Source organism: Lepus europaeus, chromosome 21, assembly GCF_033115175.1.
Source record: "Lepus europaeus isolate LE1 chromosome 21, mLepTim1.pri, whole genome shotgun sequence".
Lineage (NCBI taxonomy): Eukaryota > Metazoa > Chordata > Mammalia > Lagomorpha > Leporidae > Lepus > Lepus europaeus.
The window spans coordinates 60,057,588-60,078,744 of record NC_084847.1 but is presented as its reverse complement, the minus strand read 5'-3'; the positions used below and the strand labels follow the sequence as shown (position 1 = coordinate 60,078,744).

At 68.0% G+C, this 21,157-nt stretch overlaps 1 protein-coding gene across 1 annotated transcript; it reads left to right on the top strand.

The window, feature by feature from the left end:
• Positions 1–1,537: 1,537 nt before the first annotated feature.
• On the top strand, positions 1,538–19,286 carry FAM20C (FAM20C golgi associated secretory pathway kinase). Its single transcript, XM_062180426.1, has 10 exons — positions 1,538–2,511; positions 3,793–3,971; positions 8,727–8,805; positions 15,274–15,366; positions 16,305–16,420; positions 16,726–16,906; positions 17,176–17,285; positions 17,412–17,493; positions 17,908–17,967; positions 18,046–19,286. Exons 1-10 carry the CDS (start codon positions 2,021–2,023, stop codon positions 18,293–18,295), a joined length of 1,641 nt encoding a protein of 546 aa, XP_062036410.1. The 5' UTR covers positions 1,538–2,020; the 3' UTR covers positions 18,296–19,286.
• Positions 19,287–21,157: the final 1,871 nt, after the last annotated feature.

The following is a 21,157-nucleotide window of genomic DNA, read 5'->3' as shown; positions in this document are numbered from 1 at the left end:
CCAGTCCTTGCCCTTCAGTCGCCCCCACTTTCTTCCCTGGTGCCTCCCAACCCCCCGGCTTTGCAGACACGGTCAACCCAGGAACTGAGACCCATGTCCGACGCCAAGCACCAAAATCTGCGTTGCCCTGGGGCTCTCACGGCCTACTCACCCCCCACACCGGCCCTCACTCTGTCCTCAGAGCCCCCTCTCATCCTGCCTGGCCTCCCTCACCTCCTGACCCTCGATGGCTGCCCTCAGCCCGCTCCCTGACCCTGGGCACCACACACTCCGGCCCCAGGCCCTGCAGTGGAGCGCAGGCCGCAGGAACCTGTGTGCGTCTCTGGGTGTCACGGGAGGCGGCTCTGCAGGAGGCCGGCACAGAGTGGGCGGGAGCAGAGGGAAGCGTCTTCAGATGCAGCATCAGCCCTGGAGGCCGGCGGAGCTGCGCGGGGCTGGACCAGCTTTTCTACGGTGACGTTTGGGATGAGAGTCCTGACTCCCCAGAGGATGTGGCCTGCAGGAGCAGGAAGCCGGGAGAAGCCCCCAGCCCAGCTGTGCAGGGGCGGGGCCCCAGCTCTGCTGTCCTGCCCGGCAGACCCTGTGGGTGGAGGCCCAGGCCCTTCTGCCTCCCCACACTGCCTGTCACTCAAGACATTCCCCTCTCTGGGCTCCTACCCCCTCCACGCCACCTCCAAGGTCAGCTCAAGAGCCGAGACCCCTGTCTTGGCGGCTCCTCCTCCGGCTGGGGGGGGGGGCGGCGCAGCGGGCCGCGGTCAGTCTGCGGGGGGGGGGGGGCAGTGTCCCCGTACCTCCGGCTGCGGTTTTAGGGAGACAGCCACTGTCATGAGCGTTCCGGAGAGGCGGCGGCGCGGAGGTGCCGCCCACGCCGGGGCACTAGGGAGGCCCCGGAGGCCAGGCACGCCCGGGGCCGGAGCGAGGCAAAGCGGGCGCCTCTCTGGACGCAGCGCCCCAGAGCGCGGCCAGAGTGAGGGCGCAGGCGTGGCTGCCGGGGCGCGGGGAGGGGCTGTGCCCGCGGCTCCGCGGGACCTGGGCCTCACATCGCAGCCTCTCCGCCTCCTCTCCCGCCCCCGGCTCCTCCTCGCCGACCGCGTGGCCCGCCCGAGACGGGGGCGTGGGGCGCGGGGCTCGGGGTCGCCGCTCGGCGGGGTGCGCATCCGGCGGCGCAGACGCCCGGCGGCCCCGGGGAGGAGCTTGGCCCGGGTCCCGGCCCTCGGCCCCTCTGGGTTGGAGCGGTCCCGGGAGACGCCTCCCAGAGCGCGCGGCCCCCGTCGCCTCCGCCGTCCCCTCCGCCTGCCCGGCGAGCCTCGGGCGGAAGGCGCCCTCTCCTCCGCCGGCCGGAGCTGCAGAGGCGGCGCGGGGCGCGGCCGAGGGGAGGAGAGAGGAGCGAGCCGAGCGAGCCGAGCGAGCCGAGCGCCCGCCCGGCCGTGACTCGCGGGGCGGTGGCTCCGCCAATCTGCAGGCGCTGACGCGGGGGGCGGCTCCGCGGCGTTCGGATATCTGCCCAGCCCGGGCGCGGGGCGCTGGGAGGCTCGCGGTGCGGGCTGTGCGCTCAGGGTCGCCGCTGCACCTGCCCCGGGCCTCGCCGGCCCTGCTCTCGGCCGCAGCGGCGCGGAGCCCAGCCCTGCCAGGGGAGCCTCCTGTGCTCCGCCCCACCAGGCCAGCACCCGGCGCAACCCGCCGAGAGGACAGCGCCGAGGATCGGGCCGCTCCCTGGCGGGGATGGGCCGCTGCGTCGGGCCCCAGCGCGTCCGATGAGCCCGGCCACCGCCCGGGAGACCCGCGCCGGCCGCCGTGCGCGCTGCGCCTCGCCCGGCTGCGCCCCCTGCCCCTCGCCTCGCCGCTCCCCGCATCCCCAGCTCCAGCTGCCGAGGGCGCGGCTGCTCCGGAGAGGCCGAGAGGGGCCGGCCCGAGATGGCCCAGAGACCCGGCGCTCTGGCGGGCGCCCCGCACGCTGTCCAGGCGCCGGATGGACCTTGACCCGCAGAGCCAACGCTAGAGGGGCACGGGCGGCGCCGCCATGAAGATGATCCTGGTGCGCAGGTTCCGCGTGCTAATCTTGGTGCTGTTCCTGGCGGCCTGCGCGCTGCACCTCGCGCTGGACCTGCTGCCCAGGCTGGAGCGGCGCGCGCGGCCCGCGGCGGAGCCTGGCTGCTCCTGCGCGCAGCCGGCGGCGGACGCGGCGCCCGGCTGGACCAAGCACACGCTGCGCATTCTGCAGGATTTCAGCTCCGAGCCCGCCTCCAATCTCACGTCCCACTCCCGGGAGAAGCTGCCGGCTGCCCCCGACCCGGCCGAGCGCGCCCCGCGGCCCCGCGGCCCCGCGCCACGGCAGCTGCTGCCGCGGTCGGCCCCAGCGCCGGGCCCGAGCGCCGCGGGCTCCCTGCTGGCCAGGCTGTTCCAGCACCCGCTCTACCGGGTGGCGGTGCCGCCGCTGACGGAGGACGACGTCCTCTTCAACCTCAACAGCGACATCAGGTTCAACCCCAAGGCGGCCGGGAGCCCGGGCTGGTGAGTGGGCCGCGCAAGGTGGCTGGGGGTGGGGCCCCGGGGCCTGACCCCGAAGCCGCCGCGCCCCCTTGGAGAAGAAGGCGGCTCCCAGAATGCGGGGTGGGGGCGCCGTGTGGGCGGGGCACTGCCTTTGTCTCAGCTAGGTGGCTGCTGGCCGTGCCCTGAGGCCAGGAGCCAGGGGCACCTAACCTGTCCCTGTGAAGACCCAAATCCACGTCCCCACCACCAATGGAGCTGTGTGAGGGGTGGGAGCTGCAGGCCTCAGACCCTCGGCCTTGTTATTCTAGCTGGGCACCCCCATGAAGGCCTGGACGAGCCCACAGCACGGAGACCAAAACCAGCAGAGCAGCAGGGGGGGGCTCAGCAAAGGGACCACGGCTGCCTCCATCGCCCCAAAGCCCCCTCCCCCTGCCCTTCCCTGCGCCCCACTGGGCAAAATAAGCAGATGCGTGGCCAGAGCGGTGAAATATTAACCAGAACAAACAGCACCTGCGAAGGCCACCCGGCAACGGCGGAGATGCCAGCCCTCCGGGACATCCCTCCAGCGCCCGGCCCGGCCCCGCGTCCTCGGCACGGCCAGCCGGCGGCCTCTGAGCTCTGTCAGCTGGGCCCATTCAGAGAAATCCCAAGCAACCTGGGACTCCATGCAGCAGCCCAGGCCTGTGTCTGCCACCGCAGGCCGTTGGGGAGGGCTCTGGTCCCTCACAGGCCAGACGCTGGGGCTGAAGGGGCCTTACCCGCAGGTGTATTAGAGCTCCACCTCGCCCTGCAGGCGATCTCGCAGACAGGGGGGCTGTGCTTCCTGCAGGGGCCCCTAGGCCCGAGAGGCAGGCATGAGATCAGCCCGCCTGGGCCCAGGCCCTCTGTGGGAGCGGCTGCCTCTTCCCCACCTAAGACGGCTCTGATTAAAATCACATTTAGCCTCTTGCATCATCTCTACCCCTGCCCTGGTTGCCAGGACAAAAGCAGGGAGCCGGGGGAAGGTTGCTGACAGCCTGGGTGGGTCTATGAGTTTGTACTCCGGGCAGGGGCTGTGTCCTCTGCTCCCAGGGGCAGCAGCACCCGTGCCCCCACCCCGCTGACGTCACCCCTGGCGGGCCCAGCCTCGCTGTAGTTACAGCCGTCTGGGGCGCCAAGGTAGCCGGGAATTACGGGCCCTCAAGGCTGTGATTAGTGGCGGGACAGCAGCCCCCAGGAAAGTGCAGGGCTGCAGGTTTCTGGGCAGCGGCTCTCCGCACCCCCGCGCTCACCTGACAGCCTCGGTTCTCTTCCTTCCCCCAGGCCACACGAAGGGACTACAGGGGAAGAATTCCTGCCCACCGGGCTGGCGGCCGTGGAGCCCTACCCCAACTGGCTCAAGTTCCACATTGGCATCAACCGCTACGAGCTGTACTCCAGGCACAACCCAGCCATCGAGGCTCTGCTGCAGGACCTCACCTCCCAGAAGATAACCAGTGTGGGTAGGTGCGCTGGCGCCACGTGGGGGCGCGGTGCACCTGGTCTCGGCGTCCAGCACGCGTGCCTTGGTGTCACGTGTGGGCATGCGGTCCACGTTCTCAGAGTCACGCGTGACGGTGGTGCACGTGCCCTCGGTATCACGTCATGGCCGTGCGCTCAGTGTCACGTCATGGCCGTGCGCTCAGTGTCACGTCATGGCTGTGCCCTCGGTATCACGTCATGGCCGTGCGCTCAGTGTCACGTCATGGCCACAGTGCACGTGGCCTCAGCATCCTGTGTCGTCTTGGTGCACATGTTCTCAGTGTCACAGGAGGGCCGTGGTGTGCCGGCCTTCTGCGCCACGCGTGGCTGAGGGGCAGGTGCCTCCGTGTTGTGAGGTGGCCACGTGTTAGGGCTGCGTGTATCTGGGCAGCCTCTCCCGTTGCCTGCCCGAGCTGCAGGGCCTAGGGGCTGCAGGGCCTCCGTGGGCAGGGCAGGGGCCTGGGCACCCTCGTGGCAGAATTGCTTTCCCTTTGCAAGATGAGCAAGCCAGGGGACGTCCCCTCAGGAGTGGAGGAGCAGCCGTGGCAGGACAGCCCCCTCCTAGAGCTGCCTGGAGGGGTCTCTGCTCTTCTGCACCCAGCCAGGCCCAGGGGAGACTCGGTCTCTGGAGCCGCTGTCTAGAGCTCAGCCAGCAGCCCCTGCGATTCCCATCGGCAGGACAGGGCCAGGGCACCCCCCATCCAGGGCGCGGTGCTTTGAAGGCGGCATCTCCACGCCTGTGATCTGCCGATTCAGACACAAGAGGGGTTGCGTTACCGATTTCGGGAACATGAGTCGGCTGCAGGTTGTGAGCAGCGGTTCTGGCCACGGTCCCTGGCCGCGGGCAGCTGCTGGTGGAGCTCCAGGAGGCAGTGGGGGGTGGGCTGAGGCCCTGGGTGGTGTGCAGGGAGGCAGTGAGGACCCATGGGTGGTTCTGGGTGCTTCTGTGTGTGTGTCTGGAGGGACAGAGTCACGGTGCAGCTGCTGAAGTGGGTGGCACTGCCCAGGCAGGGGCTGTGTTTGCCTCTCCTGCCTGGTGCTGAACTGTCTGCTGGGCACTCACCTGGCCACGGGGACGCCAGAACCTGCCACTCTCTTCCCGCCCCAGGGCACTGGTCCTTCCTCCCCACCCCACTCTGCTCCTGGCAGAGCCCATGCCGGGGCCGTCTCACCCTCCTGGGAGCAGGCGAGGAGTTGAGGACACAGGAGACCTTAGCAAGAGCTGCTCTCTGCACAGAAGCAAGGGGGGGCATAGGCAGCCAGGGGCCTGGCCCAGCAGCTGGGCTCGGGGGAGCCCATGGGGGTGCACAGGGAGATAGGGGATGCACAAGGACAAGAGTTGGGGTGCAGAGGGAGAAGTGGGGTGCACGAGGAGGTAGGGGTACACAGGAAGTGAGAGCTCCAGAAGGTGATGGGCTGTGCTCAGGGATGAAAGTTGTGGGTGCACAAGATGGGGTGCTCAGATTGGGGTTCAGAGAGGTGATGGGGATGTACAGGGAGTGAGGGCTCCAGGAAGCGCCACTGTTACCCGAAGGGGCCTGTCCACTGCGGGCTCACAGTCCGTGACACAGGTGTTGCCGGTTAAGGGACACTGCCAAGCGGGGTGGGCTGGTGCGTGGGACCAACACATCAGTGAGTCCCCTGCACCAAGGCAGCATCAGGATGGGTGTCATGTGGGTCCCCAGGCTGCACAGCCCCTCAGTGGGGAGTCCCTGGGACCACACAGCCTCCCCATGCGTGCTAGATGCCTGCTCTGGACACAAGTTCAGGGAGTTCTGTGTCCAGGAGCTCAGAGAGCAGCTCAGGAAGAGGCCGGGGTCTTGGTGCCTCACAGGCCCTTTGCCCACCTTGGCCTGGGCGGGGGGCGTGGTCCTGCACCACAGTCTAGCTCTGCCCAGGCCAAGGCATGCCAGTGGGGTGGACAGAGCCCACTGCCAGGGCTGTGGCTTGGCAGGAAGTCACTGTAGTTCCATCTGTAGGACCCCCCCCCCTCCCCAAACCACGCTGGTTCTGATGCAGTCGCCTAAGGATGGGGCCGTGGAGCCCAGGGCGGGGACATAGCACAGCAGCCCAGCCCCAGCCCGGCATGTGTTGGAGGGGGATCCAGGTTGGAGAGTGGGATGCTGGCAGGGGGCAGCTGTGAGTCCTGGCTCACCTGGTGCCCAGCCAGGGTGACTCTGGACGTGTGAATGAACTGCTAACGCCCCTGGCTTCTCACCCCGTGGCCTCTGTCGAACGATCTGAGGCCACACCTGCCCCGCCCGAGTGCACCTGTAGCAGAGCGCAGGCTGCCAAGGCCAGGGATGAATCCCGGCCTCGCTCTCTCCCAGGAAGGAGTGGTTGCATCCAGAGCGAACGCCCCACGTCCCCAGAATCTACTGCCCTGAGGCTGAGAAGCAGCGGGCAGGGATTCCTGCCCCGAGGGGTTGGTCAGCGGCTCACAGGAGCACGTGCCAGGGAGCTGGGCCATGCAGCTATCCCATGCTGCCACCACCACCCCCCCAAGCAGCCTCACTTGGGGTAGCTACGGCCGGGCAGGCACCTGCACCTCTTAGGGCCTCAGAACCAGGGGATGCTTACAGGGGGTTCATGCCTGTGAAAGCAACAGCCTCCCCTCCTGGGGGGAGGAGGGCGCGCCAGCCAGTCCTTGCCTGTGAGCAGAGCATGGCCCCGCCACGATGGGTGTCCTGCTCCCTGACTCAGAGCCCCACGCCCCTGGACAGCGGCTGCCTACCCTGGGAGCCTGGCACTGCTGAGACCTGCAGCGAGGTGAACCTGCCTCCCCTCCCCCGTTCTGCAGCCAAGGAGACTGAGGCTCGCTCAGGGACAGCAGCTCCTGGCCCTGGCCCTGCAGTCCCCTCTCTGCCATCCATCCCCCGGTGGTCACTTTAGTCTCCAGGCGTCCCATCTCGCTCGTGAACGTGAGGCTGGAGATGCCGTGGATGGGAGAGCGGGGTCTGCCCACTCTCCTGGCCAGCAGAGGTTACTAGTGGCTGGCTCCTGGGCAGCGGCCGTGGCTGCGTGCAAGGAGGCAGTGAGCTCTTCCCAGCTCAGCCTGCAGCGGGCTCACGTGCCCGGCTCAGCTGGGGACGATCTTGTCGATGTTGTGCGCGATCACAGGAGCAGAGATGACGCGATGTCCGCCCTGTACCTGGGTTTCCTTGGAAAGAGGAAGAGGCGGTTCCACTGTCCTGGGCCCGGGCAGCAAAGCGAGGGCAGCACAGGGAGGACCGGGTCTCACTGGGCTCTGGGGCCAGTCGGCATGAGCCTCCCCGGACTGAAGTGCTGCCACAGAGCAATGTGGTTGGGAGCTGCCCGTGGGCACCCGGAGGGCGTGCTGGCCCCAGGGAGGCCACTTTTGCTGACGGCCACTGCTGCGGGTCCCACCCCCAGAGGGAGAATTGAAGGCGTCGGGAAGCCTGCATGCCCCACACACGTCCCCTCCATGTCCAGCAGAGCAGCCTTGTGCAGCTGGGGCCAGCCGGGGGGCATGGCCATGCTGCTGCCTGCTTCCTTCCAGCCACAGGTCACGTGGTCTCCACTGCCGTGGCTTTGGGGAGCATGGAACAGCCCCTACCCCCTCCACTGCCCAGGCTGGGGGCTGGGGCAGGTGCCCCCGAGAACATGTGCTGGGTGGCAAGGGGGCAGCCTCCTTGGCCTCCTCCATCCTGGCCCACGCGTTGCTCAAAACACGCGTGGGTGCCGCTCCCCACAAGGGACCAGCGCCAGGCAGTGTGGCTGCGCCCAGGACTGTGTCAGCCCCGTATCTGCCCCCTGCCAGAGGGCTCTGAGCTGTTCCTGTCTGGTAGTCCTGGGAATTCCCAGGTGACAGGGGTCCCCAGGGAGCCACGGTCGCTGCTTTACATGAGACATGCGTCTTCCCAACGGAAGATCCCAAGACCTCCCTGGTGCTGTGTGGTGCTCTGTGGGAGGGGCACTGGCATCCAGGGGCCATGGTGGTTCACGCACGTGGCTGGCAGTAGTGCTGTTCACCACGTGCAGTGATGCATGTCCGGGGACATGGAACCGGGGAGGCACGGAGCTGCACGTTGGGTTGCCTCATGGGTGGTGGGCCAGGAGGGGGTGTTCCAGATCATCAGTCCCCATGTGTTGGGGGCGCGAGGCCTGGGGTGTGCCCTAATGTAATGACTCGGAGAGGAGGGGTGTGTGCAAGAACAGCCCTGACCCGACCGTGCACCCCCACGCTGAGGCTCCATGAGCCTCTCCCCGTCGGGCGATTTCCCGAGCCGTGACCTCCCCCACTCCCAGGAAGAGATCCAGGCTACTTGGTGCCCTCCTGGTGCCAGGACACCCCCCCGCCCCAGGCAGGCTGGGTGGGACACCTAGCCAGCCGGGGATGCCATGGGGGCCCAGGCAGCGGGAGGCCTGCGGGGGACTTGGACGCCCTTCACTTTCTTATCGTTGATTTTTTGCACGGGGAGGAGCCCGGGGCGGGGAGACGGCGGTGCCTCCAGGACCCAGCAGATGTGTGCCAGGCTGAGGGGCTCAGGCTCCCGAGCCCTGGGTGCCCTGCCAGGTCTGAGGCAGGGGCGGCCCTCCACCTGGGGGTCAGAGCCCGCCTGGCTCGGACTCCTGGACAGCAGAGGAGTTGGGGCAGCGGGACCAGGCATGGTTGCACTGGGGTCCAGTGCGACGTGGGGACCGCCTGCTCGCTGGTGGGGTTGGGGGGTCTGAGGCCGCCAGTGAGCCCATCTGTCTCTCTCCCTGCTCTGCAGCCATGAAGTCGGGGGGCACGCAGCTCAAGCTCGTCATGACGCTGCAGAACTACGGACAGGCGCTGTTCAAGCCCATGAAGTGAGTGGGGGCTGCTGAAGGGCGGGGCGGGGGTGGGGGGACCCGGTCCTCCCGGGACACCGCCCCCTCCTGCCTGAGGACTGGGCAGCAGCTCTCCCCCGGGGTCTTCCAGGTCCTGCGGTCTCCGCCTGGCCATTCGTCCCGCCATCCAGGCTCCAAGCAGCAGGAGGGGGCCCGGGTTCCTAAGAGCTTCATCTAGGAAGCCAGGTTGGGCCGGCTCTGACCCACTGCCTGCAGTTTGCTGGACGTGGGCATTCGCTGGGGCCTGAGCCTTGGGAGGAAGCTGGGGAGGGGGCACGTGGAAGCCAGACCACCCAGCTTGGGTGCTCAGGGCTGCATCCACGGCCAGTGATGTCCACTCTGACAATCAGGGCTTGGGAGCCAAGTGGTTCAGCCGTCGGTGCTGCTGCCCCCCGTGGCCATCTTCACAGCGTGAGATTTCCTGTGGTGCAGGTGTGGGTGGGGACTGTAAGTACTGGGGTGGCCGTGGGCAGATACTAGCTGAGGGTAGTGGGTAGCTGATGGCCCCAGCAGGTATTTTTACAGATTCACGGCCACAGGAGAGGAGGCTGGGCTCAGGAGGGCTCCACACAAGCAGGGAGCAGCACAGGCCAGCCTGTGGTCAGGGTGCCTGCTTGGGGGGCTGGGTCCTTGGTGCTTGGTCGGGGGGGCTTCTCCCAGGGGACGCAGCAGCCCTGCTTCTCCCGGGCGGGGAACATCTGGAGGTGCGGGTGGCGAGGCCTGGAGTCCTGTGTTTGTTGCGTTTGCTGCTAGGCTGGGCTGCAGTCCCAGGGCAGGGTTCCCACCCTGGGTCCCCGCCCAGCTTTCCCTCCTCCGTTCTGGACAGGCCCTGACCCAGCAGTGATGGGCCCTGCAGACTACGGCGCCGCCCCCTGCTCCTGGTGTCACCTCCCCTGTTCCCAGCACCACCCCCTGCTCCGGGCACGGCCCCCTCTTTCCTCCACGAGAGCAGATCTGTCAGCGAGTGTGTGCACCCATGTGTATCTCCCAGACAGCTTGTTGTGGGGGGGGGGGGGAGGGATTCCTCACAGCCAAGATGGGGAAGCAGAGACTCCTTCCTCTCCCAGTGATGGCTTGGGTGGCGCAGGCTCCGGGGAGCCAGCTCAGCCTGGCCTCACCCCCAGAGCCTAGGGCATGGTTGGGGGGCCAGGTACCCTCTGAGAAGGGGCACTGGAGGCCCCCTGCTCCGTGCACAGGGACAAGGCAGATTCTGGGGGGGGGGGGTCCTGCAGCTCTCGCCAGCCTCTTGTGGATCCGCCGAGCCCAGCAGGCACCTGGCTCGGCCTCTGGTACCCACCCGGGGTTCCCATCTGGGAGGGGCAGCAGGCAGCCAGAGCTGGGGCCCTGTGCCCCCGCACTAACCCCCGGAGAGGACCAGGAACGCAGAGTCCTGCCTGGCAGGGACCGAGGCCGCAGATGTAAATGGCCCCTGGCAGCAGCCCACTTGTGAGCCACCAGGGACAGCTGGACATCAGCCCAGGGCTCAGGGCGGGAGGAGGGAGACCGCGACTCGTTCCACATGGGCCTCTGTTCCGTGTGTGTCCAGCACCACAGGCTGCCCTGTGCAAGGGTGGGGGGGGGTCACAAAACAAACTCCAGGACCACCCCCTGGAGCCACTGGCCATCCAGATGCAAACTGGGAAGGTGCTAGCGGGCACAGACTCAGCCCCACCGGGGCCACTGGCATGGCCCACGCTCCTGCATGCGGGCACCCGAGACCTAGGGCTGGCCCTGGACCGCATGACACCACACCCACGGAATCCTGGGGACGGCCCAACTGGTGTCCACTGCCCTGGACTCCCAGAACTGGCCCGACACAGGCCTGCGAGCGAGCGCTGGGGGGGTGCAGAGCAGCAGACGCTGCAGGGAGGCCTCGTGCCCAGGGCTGTGTGTGGCCGGCAGAAGGAAGGGGCCTCGGCGGGTGCGGGGGGCTATCTGGGCTGTCGCTCCTCGGACTGGGACGAGGGGGAAGGAGGGCATTCTGAGGGCCAGGGAGCGGGTTCTGGACTCCCTGAGGACTTGCCACTTGCTCGTAAATCGTTCTCGTTCTCTCCACGGCGCCTTCCCCCAGGGCAAACATTGCTCAATCCCCATCACTGCCCGCCCGGGAGCCAGCAGAGGCCTGGGCCTGGCTGGAGTGGACAAGGACCCTTTTGTGTCCACGGGACCTGGGTGGCCTCCAAGCCTGCTCCCTACCCTGGCTGAGGCTGGGGTAGGGCCGCCTGGCTCCCACAGGCCCCAGCGTTCTCCCGGGACCCTGAGTCAGACTTGGATCTGCCTGGGCTGCCCGGGGCCCTGCCCGGAGTCGCCAGGCCCCAAGCAGGGCAGGGACCCCTTGCAAGTCCCAGCAGCAGTGGCCGGGGACAGCGGGGACAGTGTGGGGGAGGGGGACAGGGAGGGGCCAGGCAGCGCTCTGGACCCACGTGGCTGCTCCAGGAGGTTGGCGGCAGGGACAGCTTGGAGTGGCCGGAACCTGGGGCCCAGTGAGGGGAGCCTGAAGGCCTCAGCCACCAGCCGAGGGCCCCTGGCAGCAGTGGCAAGGGCTGGGTGTGGCAGTGGGGAGCGTGCCTGGTCCAGTGCTGGCCATGACCGTAGGAACCTGCTGGGCATCTCAGGCAGGCAGCGGACTCTCAGCTTCTCCCCGAGCTGGGTCCTGTGAGCCCTGGAGAGGAGCCGACTGCTCTGGCACCGGCACCGAGAGCAGCCGCAGCTGAGAACAGGCGGCCCCGGGGGACCGGGTCAGGGTTTGTCCGAGACCCTGGGGCCCAGACCCCAGTGGGGTGGGGACAGGGTCTGTGTGCCATTCGTGTGTGGCATGTGTATGCACATGTTTGTGGGCATGGGTGTGTGTGGCTGGGGGCACGCACATGTAGGGGGTGTAGGTAGGCCCAGGTCCCGGGCTGTGATCCTGCTAATGAGCCTAGCAGGCAGGCTCACGTCTGGGGTACCTGTCACCCAACTGGATGAAACTCGAGGCCTCTGGCCTCAGTCTTGCCCAGCCCCGACTGCAGTGGTAACCACGAGGGAAGCTTGCAGGAGGTGGCGAGCGATGCCAAACCCAGCGTTGGGGACAGGGACGGTTCTGGGTTAGAAATGGCGCCCCGAGATCCTCCCCCAAGAAGCCGCTCCCCTTCCAGAACCCGCGCCTCTGAAAACCTGGAATTAAGCAGCTTAATATATCCCGATAATGACAGGTGCTGTCTGCTTGTGAGTGACAGCAAGGCTGGTTCGCAGCACGCACGCCTGCCGCCAGCAGGGATGTCTCTCACCGGCACCCACGCCGAGATCAGCCGCGGCGAGGGGCAGGGTCACCCTCGGCTTGCCAGGCCCTCCTGGGTTGTGTGGCAGCAGTCCACGCTGAGGGGCATCCCAGGGCCGGCGGGGCCCCTCAGGAGGAGGGGCTGCACCGGAGCCCAGCAAACTCCGGGTGTGTTCCAGGCTTGGACGCTGAGACGGCAGAGGGCGCCAGGCCTGGAAGCAGCCTCGCTTCCTGCTGCTGAGCCAGTGGCCTCGTGCCGGCCGTGAACTCCTCATGGGACCCCTGGTCTCGGAGGTGCACGCTCTCTGGTTCTGAGGCCGTCACGGGTCTGGGGACAAAGGCACCTCCCAGCTAACCCCCGGAGGAGCTGTCGTCTGTGTTGCCTGCCTAGCCTGACCAGAGGGTCCCTGCCAGGGTGTCCTGGGGCCACTGCCACACACGACCTGACCGGCGCATCACTCCCCAGAGCCCTCTGGGGCACCCCCACTTCCCCCGCTTCTGGGGGTGCTGCATCCCTGGCCACGGCCCCTCCCTCCACGTGCTCCGAGTCCCTCAGACGCTTCCTCCTCGGGTCTCCTCTCAAGGTCACTGCTGTCACGTCTGAGGGACAGCCGGCAGCCACGCGGACGAGTTGGGGGCTGTTAGACAGCCCCATCGCTTGCTGCTTGGGTCGGGGCAGGGACAGGTGCGCCGGCCAACCTTGGCTGGTTTCCGTAAGGTGCTCTGCCTGGGCCACAGGGGTCCGTGGGCCACCAGCCTGTGCCCTCTGCTTGGTCTCCTGTTTCAGACACCCGCCTGGCACACCTGCCCCCCGGCCCCTATATCAGCCAGCCCTGCCCTTGAGCTGCCCTCCACACCTGGGCACGCCTTCTTCCAGGACTCCCTGGAGAGGTGACCCTGCCCAGCCGGCCCACCCCCAGCCTGGCACGGTGGACGCAGTACTTTTCCAAACGTCTCCGCGGGGGCTGAGTAGGGAGTGGACAGGGGGTCCACTGCAGGCTTCCTGAGCCCACGAGGCCTCGGGGAGGGCCATGAACACAGACCCCCTCGTCCCCACTCCAGACTCGGGGGCTGTGCTGGGAGAGGCTCTGGGAGCCAGAGGGGGGCAGCCCAGGCGTGACGTGGACAGCAGGAACTGCTCCCAGCCAGGTCACAGGCACCTCGAGGAAGTACCCGACCCTTCCTGGAGCAGCAGGGCCAGGAGCCACAGAGCCCAGGTGTGTGGCCTGCGGGGGGTAGGGCTGGGGTGACAAGGGACCAAGAAACCAGGTCAGGGGCGGCCACTTCAGACCTCAGGGCACTTGAGGGGGGCGTGGAGGCCACAGGGGGACTTGCACCCCACCCTGTCCCCGCCCGTGCGTCTGTGACGGGAATCGTGCTGAACAAGGGCCCCACCCCCCTCCCCAGCCAGGCCCTGGCGTCCGGCAGACAGTGCCGCAGTGCCAACCCCCCAGGGAGGGAGCCTCGCTCTGCCCAGGCTGCCAGGCAAGGCCCCAGGGGCCAGAAGGGACAAGGAAGTCCAGGTGCAGGGGCCGGTGGCCAGAACCCTGTGTGCCCGGGGCAAGGCTGTGGGAGCCAGTGCCAGCCGACACAACCAGCACCCTGGCTCTGGGCCTGTCCCCCAGCCCTTGGGCAGCCACTTCCCTGCAGCCCACTGTGGGGACTTGGCTCAGGCCCGGGGCTGGTACAGTCCCCACCCTGGGCTCCGTGCTAGAGCTGGACCGATGGCCCGGGCTGAAGACGGGCACGGCTGCTGGGGGGCCCAGCCACGGCCGGTGGGGGTGTTCTCTCGAGCCTCCATATCCGGGCCCTGGCCTGGGGCAAGAGCCCCCTCCCCCAGGACCCACAGAGCCTGTGCCTACACAAGTGCGCACACAGATGTGCAAGGGGACACGCGTGTGCAGGCAGGTATCAGAGGCCTCAGGATCCCCGTGTCGGTGTGAACCGGCAGCAGGGACGGCCTCCTTGGTCTGCATCCTGCTTTTCACGCTGACAAAGTCCTGGGCTGGTAGATTTTGCTGGAAGGCATCCGTGCTGAGGACAGTGGTAGCACGGGGGAGGGGCGGGGGCTGCCGCGAACCTCAGGGCTCTGCAGGGCCTCGCTCTGTCCCCAGCATCTCCTGCCCAGCTGCCAGCTCCCGTCTGTGGAGGAGGTGTGTGACAGCAGCCGCGCCAGGCCAGCAGGACCATAGCGTGGACCCCCCCTGCTGCTACCTCTGCCCCTGCAGTGTGTTTTTCAGTAGCTGGGGTGGTGGCAGGGAGCTGCAGGTCTCCCGGGGTTCCTAGCCACTGCCCTGTTCTGGGACACAGCCATAGAACCGTAGAAAAGGCTGCCGGCACCCAGTGCCTTGCACCGTCCCCAGGAAGGCGGGGTGGAGAAGCCGGCCAGGAACGGCTGCCCCTGTGGCACGGCCACCACTGCTGTTGCCCAGCCTGGGAGCTGCAGCAGGGCTCCCGCTGACCTCAGCGCACAGGTGCAGGCTGGGGGCCGGGCTGTGTCCACGCGGGGCCCAGCTCTGTTTGCCAGCACTGGAGCGGGGCTCTGGCATTGAGCCTGGTCCATTCTTGCTGGGCTGAGGCGGGTCCTGGGTCCCAGGCCCCGAGTAGGGACGCTCTTGCCCTCCCAGGCTGCGGTGGCACTGGCCAGGACCCACAGGAGCCCTGGGCAGGGCCCTTCCCTCTCAGCAGCCGGCAGAACATTCCGGAGGCTGAGATAGGGAGACTTGGTGTTTGCAGAGCACGGCTGACCCACAGAAGCAGTCACGTGTGGCTTCGTCCCCGGCTGGGCGGGGGGCCAATGTCGAGCCAGGGAGATGCGGAAGCCAGGGCCAGGGGCTGTGCAGGTGCACATGGCCAGCCGCCGCACCTGTCCCGGGCCCAGGGAAGCCCCCAGTCCATCCTGCGTGGCGAGGGGCCCAGCTTGCTCCCGGAGCCTGGGCTCTCCCGACGTGCCCCTTGGCCCGCCAGCTCTGTGGGTAGTGGTATGGCCTGGGGTGGACTCAGATGCTGAGTGACCGGCTCCCAGGAGAGCCCGGTGTCCACCAAGGCTGTCGAGCTGTGGGGTCACGGAAGGTGGTGCTGGGGCAGGGGAGGCTGTGGCGGACAACGCACTTGGGTCTCAGTTCCTGGATTCTTCCCGGCCCGGTGGCTCTCGGGGACAAAGCCTGTGTTTGCTTCACTTCCTGCAGGCAAACCAGGGAGCAGGAAACGCCCCCCGACTTCTTTTACTTCTCCGACTACGAGAGGCACAACGCAGAGATCGCCGCCTTCCACCTGGACAGGTGAGCCCCCACACCTGTCTCTGCTCCCCTACAGAGCAGCAGCCAGGCCCGTAGCAGGTGAGGGGCGCGTCCCCAGCACACACGGAGCCACAGCCGCCCAGCTCACAGCAGGTGCACGCGATCACTTCCCGCTTCATGCGCTCAGAGGTCACGGCCCCCAGCCCTGTTCTTTCAGCACCCGATGAGAGGGGGGTGGTCCTGCCTCGGGGCGCCTGGGCCCAGTCCCTGTGCAGCTGTTACAGGCGGGCTGTCATGGGACTCAAGGAGCAACATGGGGAAGCCAAAGCCAACTTCCTGGAGAGGCGGCGTTTGTGGAGAGCACGGGGAGACCCCGCGGTCGCCTGGGTCCTGTGGCACAGCCCTGACCCCGCAGAGCGAGGGGTCACCTCCCCTTGGCCCTTGCTGCTGGGGCAGCTGTCATGGCCCCGTGCCCTGGAGGAGCCGTGCACCAGCTGCCCGAGCTCAGCCTCAGGGGGTCCAGATGCTCAGAGCCCCTGCCTGGCAGCCGTGTGGGGGACTCGGGTCACAGCCTGCGTAGTGAGCGCAGAACTCCCGCACACCACGTGTTCAGCCACAACAGCCAGTCCCAGACCCGGCCTTCTCACACAAGGCCGAGGGGCGGCCACAGCAGGAGGCCGCTGCCTGGCCTTGGGGCCCTGCTCCCTCCTCTGCAGGGAACAGCTTCACCGGTGGTCGGCACTCAGTGGTGCCAAGGCCCCCCCGGGAGAGCGGCTTGTTCAGTTTAGTTCGTTTTAAATTTGGCCCTGGAACCAGGGTGCACTGGGCAGGCTGACGCCCTGTGGGCAGCGTGGCCAGCTCTAGTCCCGTGGGGTCCCTCTCCGTGCACCGCACACAAGGCTGCAGGTGGGCTGGGGGGGGCCGTCCACCCCGCTAGGCCGCGGGGTTCCTGAGTGCCCCTGCCTACCCCCCCCCCCCAGGATCCTGGACTTCCGCCGGGTGCCGCCCGTGGCCGGCAGGGTGGTCAACATGACCAGGGAGATCCGGGATGTCACGCGGGACAAGAAGCTGTGGAGGACATTCTTCACCTCGCCAGGTAGAGGCCGGGCGGCGCCCTGCCCCTGTGCCCCAGGACTCGCCCAGCGCCATCGAGTGGTGGCACTGGGCGCCTGCGTCTCGGGGGATCTGTGACCCTGTGGCTGTGCAGAGCTGCACGAGGTGTTCAGGACCCCATGCGGCGGCACTGGGGGGGGGGGGGCAAGCTCGGCTGTGCCGTGGGCTGCTGGGCGTGGCTGACATCCCACCCAGAGAAGCTCCAGGATGCCAGGGTGGGCCACAGGTGGCCACGGATGCTGCCACAGACAAGCCGGCCAGTAACCAGGCCCACCCCTCTCCCGCCAGCCAACAACATCTGCTTCTACGGGGAGTGTTCCTACTACTGCTCCACGGAGCACGCCCTGTGCGGGAAGCCCGACCAGATCGAGGGGTCCCTGGCGGCCTTCCTGCCCGACCTGTCCCTGGCCAAGAGGAAGACGTGGCGGAACCCCTGGCGGCGCTCCTACCACAAACGCAAGAAGGCGGAGTGAGTGCAGCGTGTGGGGTCGGGGGCTCACAGGGGCTCCCCCGGGGCCAACAGGGTGGGGCTCTCCAGGCCGGCTTCCGTCCACTTTGCTGGCCCTGGAGGGGGACCGGGCGGGGGCAGGTGCACATCCAGGTGGGAGGCGGCCCCTGCAGGGCTGGACAGGGCCCTCCCTCCCCGTCCCTCCTGGGAGCGCAGCGTCCCGGCCGGCTTCCTCGCTGGCCGCCCACTGCCCGGAGCCCTCACCGCGCGTCCCACGCTGGGCCCCACAGGTGGGAGGTGGACCCCGACTACTGCGAGGAGGTGAAGCAGACGCCGCCCTACGACAGCAGCCAGCGCATCCTGGACATCATGGACATGACCATCTTCGACTTCCTCATGGGTAGGCCCGGGCCCTCGCTGCCCAGGGCTGGTCCGAGACGCAGCCCCGCGGCCTCAGCCGGGGTGGGGGGCAGTGGCGGGGGGGGGGGGTCGGCCCGAGGTGCCACCGTGCCTGCTGCCCCCGCAGGGAACATGGACCGCCACCACTACGAGACTTTTGAGAAGTTCGGGAACGAGACATTCCTCATCCACCTGGACAATGGCCGGGGGTGAGTCTGCTCTGCCCTCGGGCCCCGGGACGCCCCCCCTCCCAGTCTGCTCTGCCCTCGGGCCCCGGGACGGGCCCCCAGTCTGCTCTGCCCTCGGGCCCGGGACGGGGCAAGGGGGGCTCCCGGGGCCTCGGCCTCAGCCGCATCACCCGATTCTCACACCGACTCTGAGAGCCTCCTGCTGGCCTGGGGGAGCCGAGGCCCAGCGGCAGAGACACAGGGCAGGGGGAAGGGGTAGGGGCAGTGCAGGCCAGGGGACCTGGCTCCCTCGAGGGCCCACGCGGGGCCCAGGGCTCAGCGAGGCCGGCTCTGGGGGTCCTGCTGCTGAATCCTGGCTCACTGTCCCTCCTGACGGCCAGGGCCAGGCCGCACTGCCTGCCCCCTCCCCCCTCGGTGACGTCCTCTCGCCCGCAGGTTCGGGAAGCACTCGCACGACGAGCTTTCCATCCTGGTGCCGCTGCAGCAGTGTTGCAGGTACAGCCCCGCCCCTCAGAGCTCCCCCCAGACCGCCCCCCAGCCTGGCCAGGTGCCCAGGTATACGCTCTCCCCCAGGATCAGGAAGTCCACCTATCTGCGGCTGCAGCTGCTGGCCAAGGAGGAGTTCAAGCTGAGCCTGCTGATGGCGGAGTCGCTACAGCGGGACCAGGTGGCGCCCGTGCTGTACCAGCTGCACCTGGAGGCCCTGGACCGGCGGCTGCGCCTGGTGCTGCGGACCGTGCAGGACTGCATTGAGAAGGACGGGCTGCCCAGCGTGGTGGAGGAGGACCTGGGCCCTGAGCACAGAGCTGCCCCCGAGAGGTAGTGACCGGCGCCATGGGTCCGGCGAGCGCAGACGCTGGCCGCGGCCCTGCCAGGACTGGGGAGGCGGCGCTGCCCAGGTCCCAGGCTTCGGTTCCCTCCGTGTCCACCTGCGGTGCTTGGAGAGGCTGCCGAGCCGGCCGCGGGCAGGTCCACCCTCGGGGGCCACGCACTCCGCACCCAGCTCCAGTGGAAGCTTCTCCCCAGCCCGGGGCCTCGGCGCCCACGTGGCGGGGCTCCTCATGACGGACGGACAGACAGATGCTCTCAGGGGCGACCCACGCCCAGTTCTTCCACTCATCCATCCCGCGTGGTGCCCGTGCCCCCGCTCGCCCTGGGCGTCAGGGTAGACGCAGCCCGAGCTGGAGGCTTGCTCGGCCGCGTTGCCGGGGAACAGTTTGCAATACGGTAAACACGCAATAAAAACTCGGCAAACGCACCTGCGGCCTCCTGGGCAAGGCCCTCACCCTGGCACGTGCCCGCCTGTCCATCATAGGAGCCAGCTCTAAGCCAGGCGTGGGCAAGCTCGTGGAAGGCGAGGGGCATGGGGGCTTTCCAGGCCAGGCCAGGCTCCCGAGTCTGGGCTCCGACTGCACAGCCTGGCACAGCTGGGACATTCCAGGCCCTGCCTGCCACTGGTCACAGGCCTGAGACCCGACCCAGCCCAGCCTGGACACTGGGGGCTCAGCCTCTGCCCCAGGGAGGGCAGGAGCTGTTCCTATGAGGTGGGGTCCGTCCTCAGCTCCACCTGGGGCCCTGAGGCTGGGAGAGAGGGAGCCCTCGGCTCTTGCCACAGCCACGCCAGGGCTAGAAACCTGGGAGCCTGGAGGGTGCAGCTGCCCCGCCAACCCTGCGGTGCCCAGGACACGGGGAGAAAGAGACATGACGATGACAGGTGCCTCCTTCCTGTCCCGCCCCAGGCTCAGCCCCCACTGTGACTCAGGTGCTTGGGCCCCCTGCCCTGCTCTGGAGGGGCTCTGATGCCCCCACCTCCCCTTACTCCCCGGGGAGAAGGCTGCGGGGGGCGGGGGGCGGGGGGGGGAGGGCAGGCCAGGCCTCTGGGGACAGCTGTGTCTACGTTGCCCGTCAGCCCTGCAGGGCGCCCAGCAACGGCCCAGCCTGCACCTGCAAAGGTGTCTGAGCCCCCACTCAGGTGCTGGAGTGTGGTGCATAGGCGTCGACCTCAGGCTGGGTCCAGGACCACACAGCCCAAGGTCTAAGCCCCCTAGCAAGCCACCAGTCCAGCCCACTCACACAGGTGCGGCAAGCCAGGTGGGGCGGCTCTGACACAGGCGACAGGGGGCGTAGGTGGGGAGGGGCCCCGGACTCACAGGTCCGACCCCAGTGTGGCTGTTTGGCACCAAGCGAGGCCTTTGGGCCGGACCTCAGTCCAGCCTGCAGGGAGGCAAAGTGCAGCTGGGGCTGATGTCCACACAGCTCGAGCTCCCCCTGCTGACCGTGCACAGCCAGCACAGAGCCAACAGGACAAGCCAGGAGAGCTCACAGCTGGGAGCCACGTGCAGGAAGGCCAGCAGAGGGGCTGGGAGGTGTGGACCCTAGAGGACTAGGGGCTCCCGCACATCCACACACAGAGGAAGAATCATGAAGAGCAAACCTCGGAGCTGAACCCAAGGACGACTTCCTAAGACAGGGCTGGGGGATAGCAAAGGCAAAACAGGGCGGCCACACAGCCAACGGGGGAGACAGCTCGGGGAGGGGGGCTTTGCCGGAGGAGGGAAAGAGGGGAGGAGTGTATGTTGTATGAGACCGGGAACCCCATATGTGGTGCCGTCTATACTGCAGGCTGCACAGTGTGTGTAGCATGGGGGGTGGGGTGGAGCTGGCCGGAACCAAGAGCAGGGGGCCCTACCCCCACCCCAGCAGGAAAATAAAAGCAAATTCATGCATGGAGAAAGACACACTTGTGGCCCCCGACGACAAAGCTTGTGGAACAGGAGGCCAGGGACACACCTGGTCCTGCCCCCTCCCCCTCCCCAGGATGCCAGAGGCCGCAGCAAGCGGACTGCCTGGCCCTGCAGGGGGCCTGCCCGGCCACACCTGCTTGCTCACCTGGACTGCGGCACACGCAGGACCCCAGGCCCCCCAGTGTGGCCTGGACCACAGCAGGGGAGGTTGGCCTGGCCAGGTGGGTGGGGTCAGTGGAGGCGGATGCTGCTCATAGCTTGGTCAGAATTCCAGAGCCCCCGGCGGGGGTGGGGGGGTGTCCCTGTTCTGTGTGGCTGCTCTGTCCCCTGCATCCCGGGGTGGACTCTGGGCTCACAGCTTCATCCTGGGGCAGCCCCTGGGTACACGGGGAGGGGGCCAGCTGCCAGGCTGGGGGCCTGCTGGGCTCACGCCTGTGTGGTCCCCGTGGTCACCGGCTCCTAGGCTCCCTCTGGCTGGATGCCTGCTGGGCCTGGGCCTCTGGCGCCACCTGGAGGAGCTCCAGGGGAAGGCGAGGGCTGGGCAGTAGCTAGGGTAGGCTGGACCTGGAACCCCGAGCCGGTCAGCCTGCTTCTCCCTCCTCCGCTGACTCTAGCCCATCTCCAAACCCGGGGCAGCAGGACTCGGCAACATGCAAACTCATGACAAGGGCCACGTGTGGCTCGGCACGCCAGCACACATGTGCACACTCACGCCTTCAGACGAGATGGCCGTGTTCATCTGGAGGCAGAAGTCACGGAAACTTCCAGAAAGCATGGTGTGCGCAGCCCCACAGGCCCACGGCACAGCCCCTACCCGGAGCTCCCTGCCCCGCCCCCTCACCCCCCACCTGCCTTTCCTTCCTTGGTTCTGTCTCTGAGCACAGCTAGAATGTTCCATCTGTCAGTGGTTCGCTGTCACCTGCTGGGTCCGGTCCACCCCA

Bases quoted from the DNA above. Each gene is read 5' to 3' on its own strand.
- FAM20C (XM_062180426.1), top strand. From the start codon at position 2,021: ATGAAGATGATCCTGGTGCGCAGGTTCCGCGTGCTAATCTTGGTGCTG. The intron at 2,512-3,792 runs GTGAGTGGGCCG...TCCTTCCCCCAG, and splicing joins GCGGCCGGGAGCCCGGGCTG to GCCACACGAAGGGACTACAG. The intron at 17,968-18,045 runs GTACAGCCCCGC...GCTCTCCCCCAG, and splicing joins CCGCTGCAGCAGTGTTGCAG to GATCAGGAAGTCCACCTATC.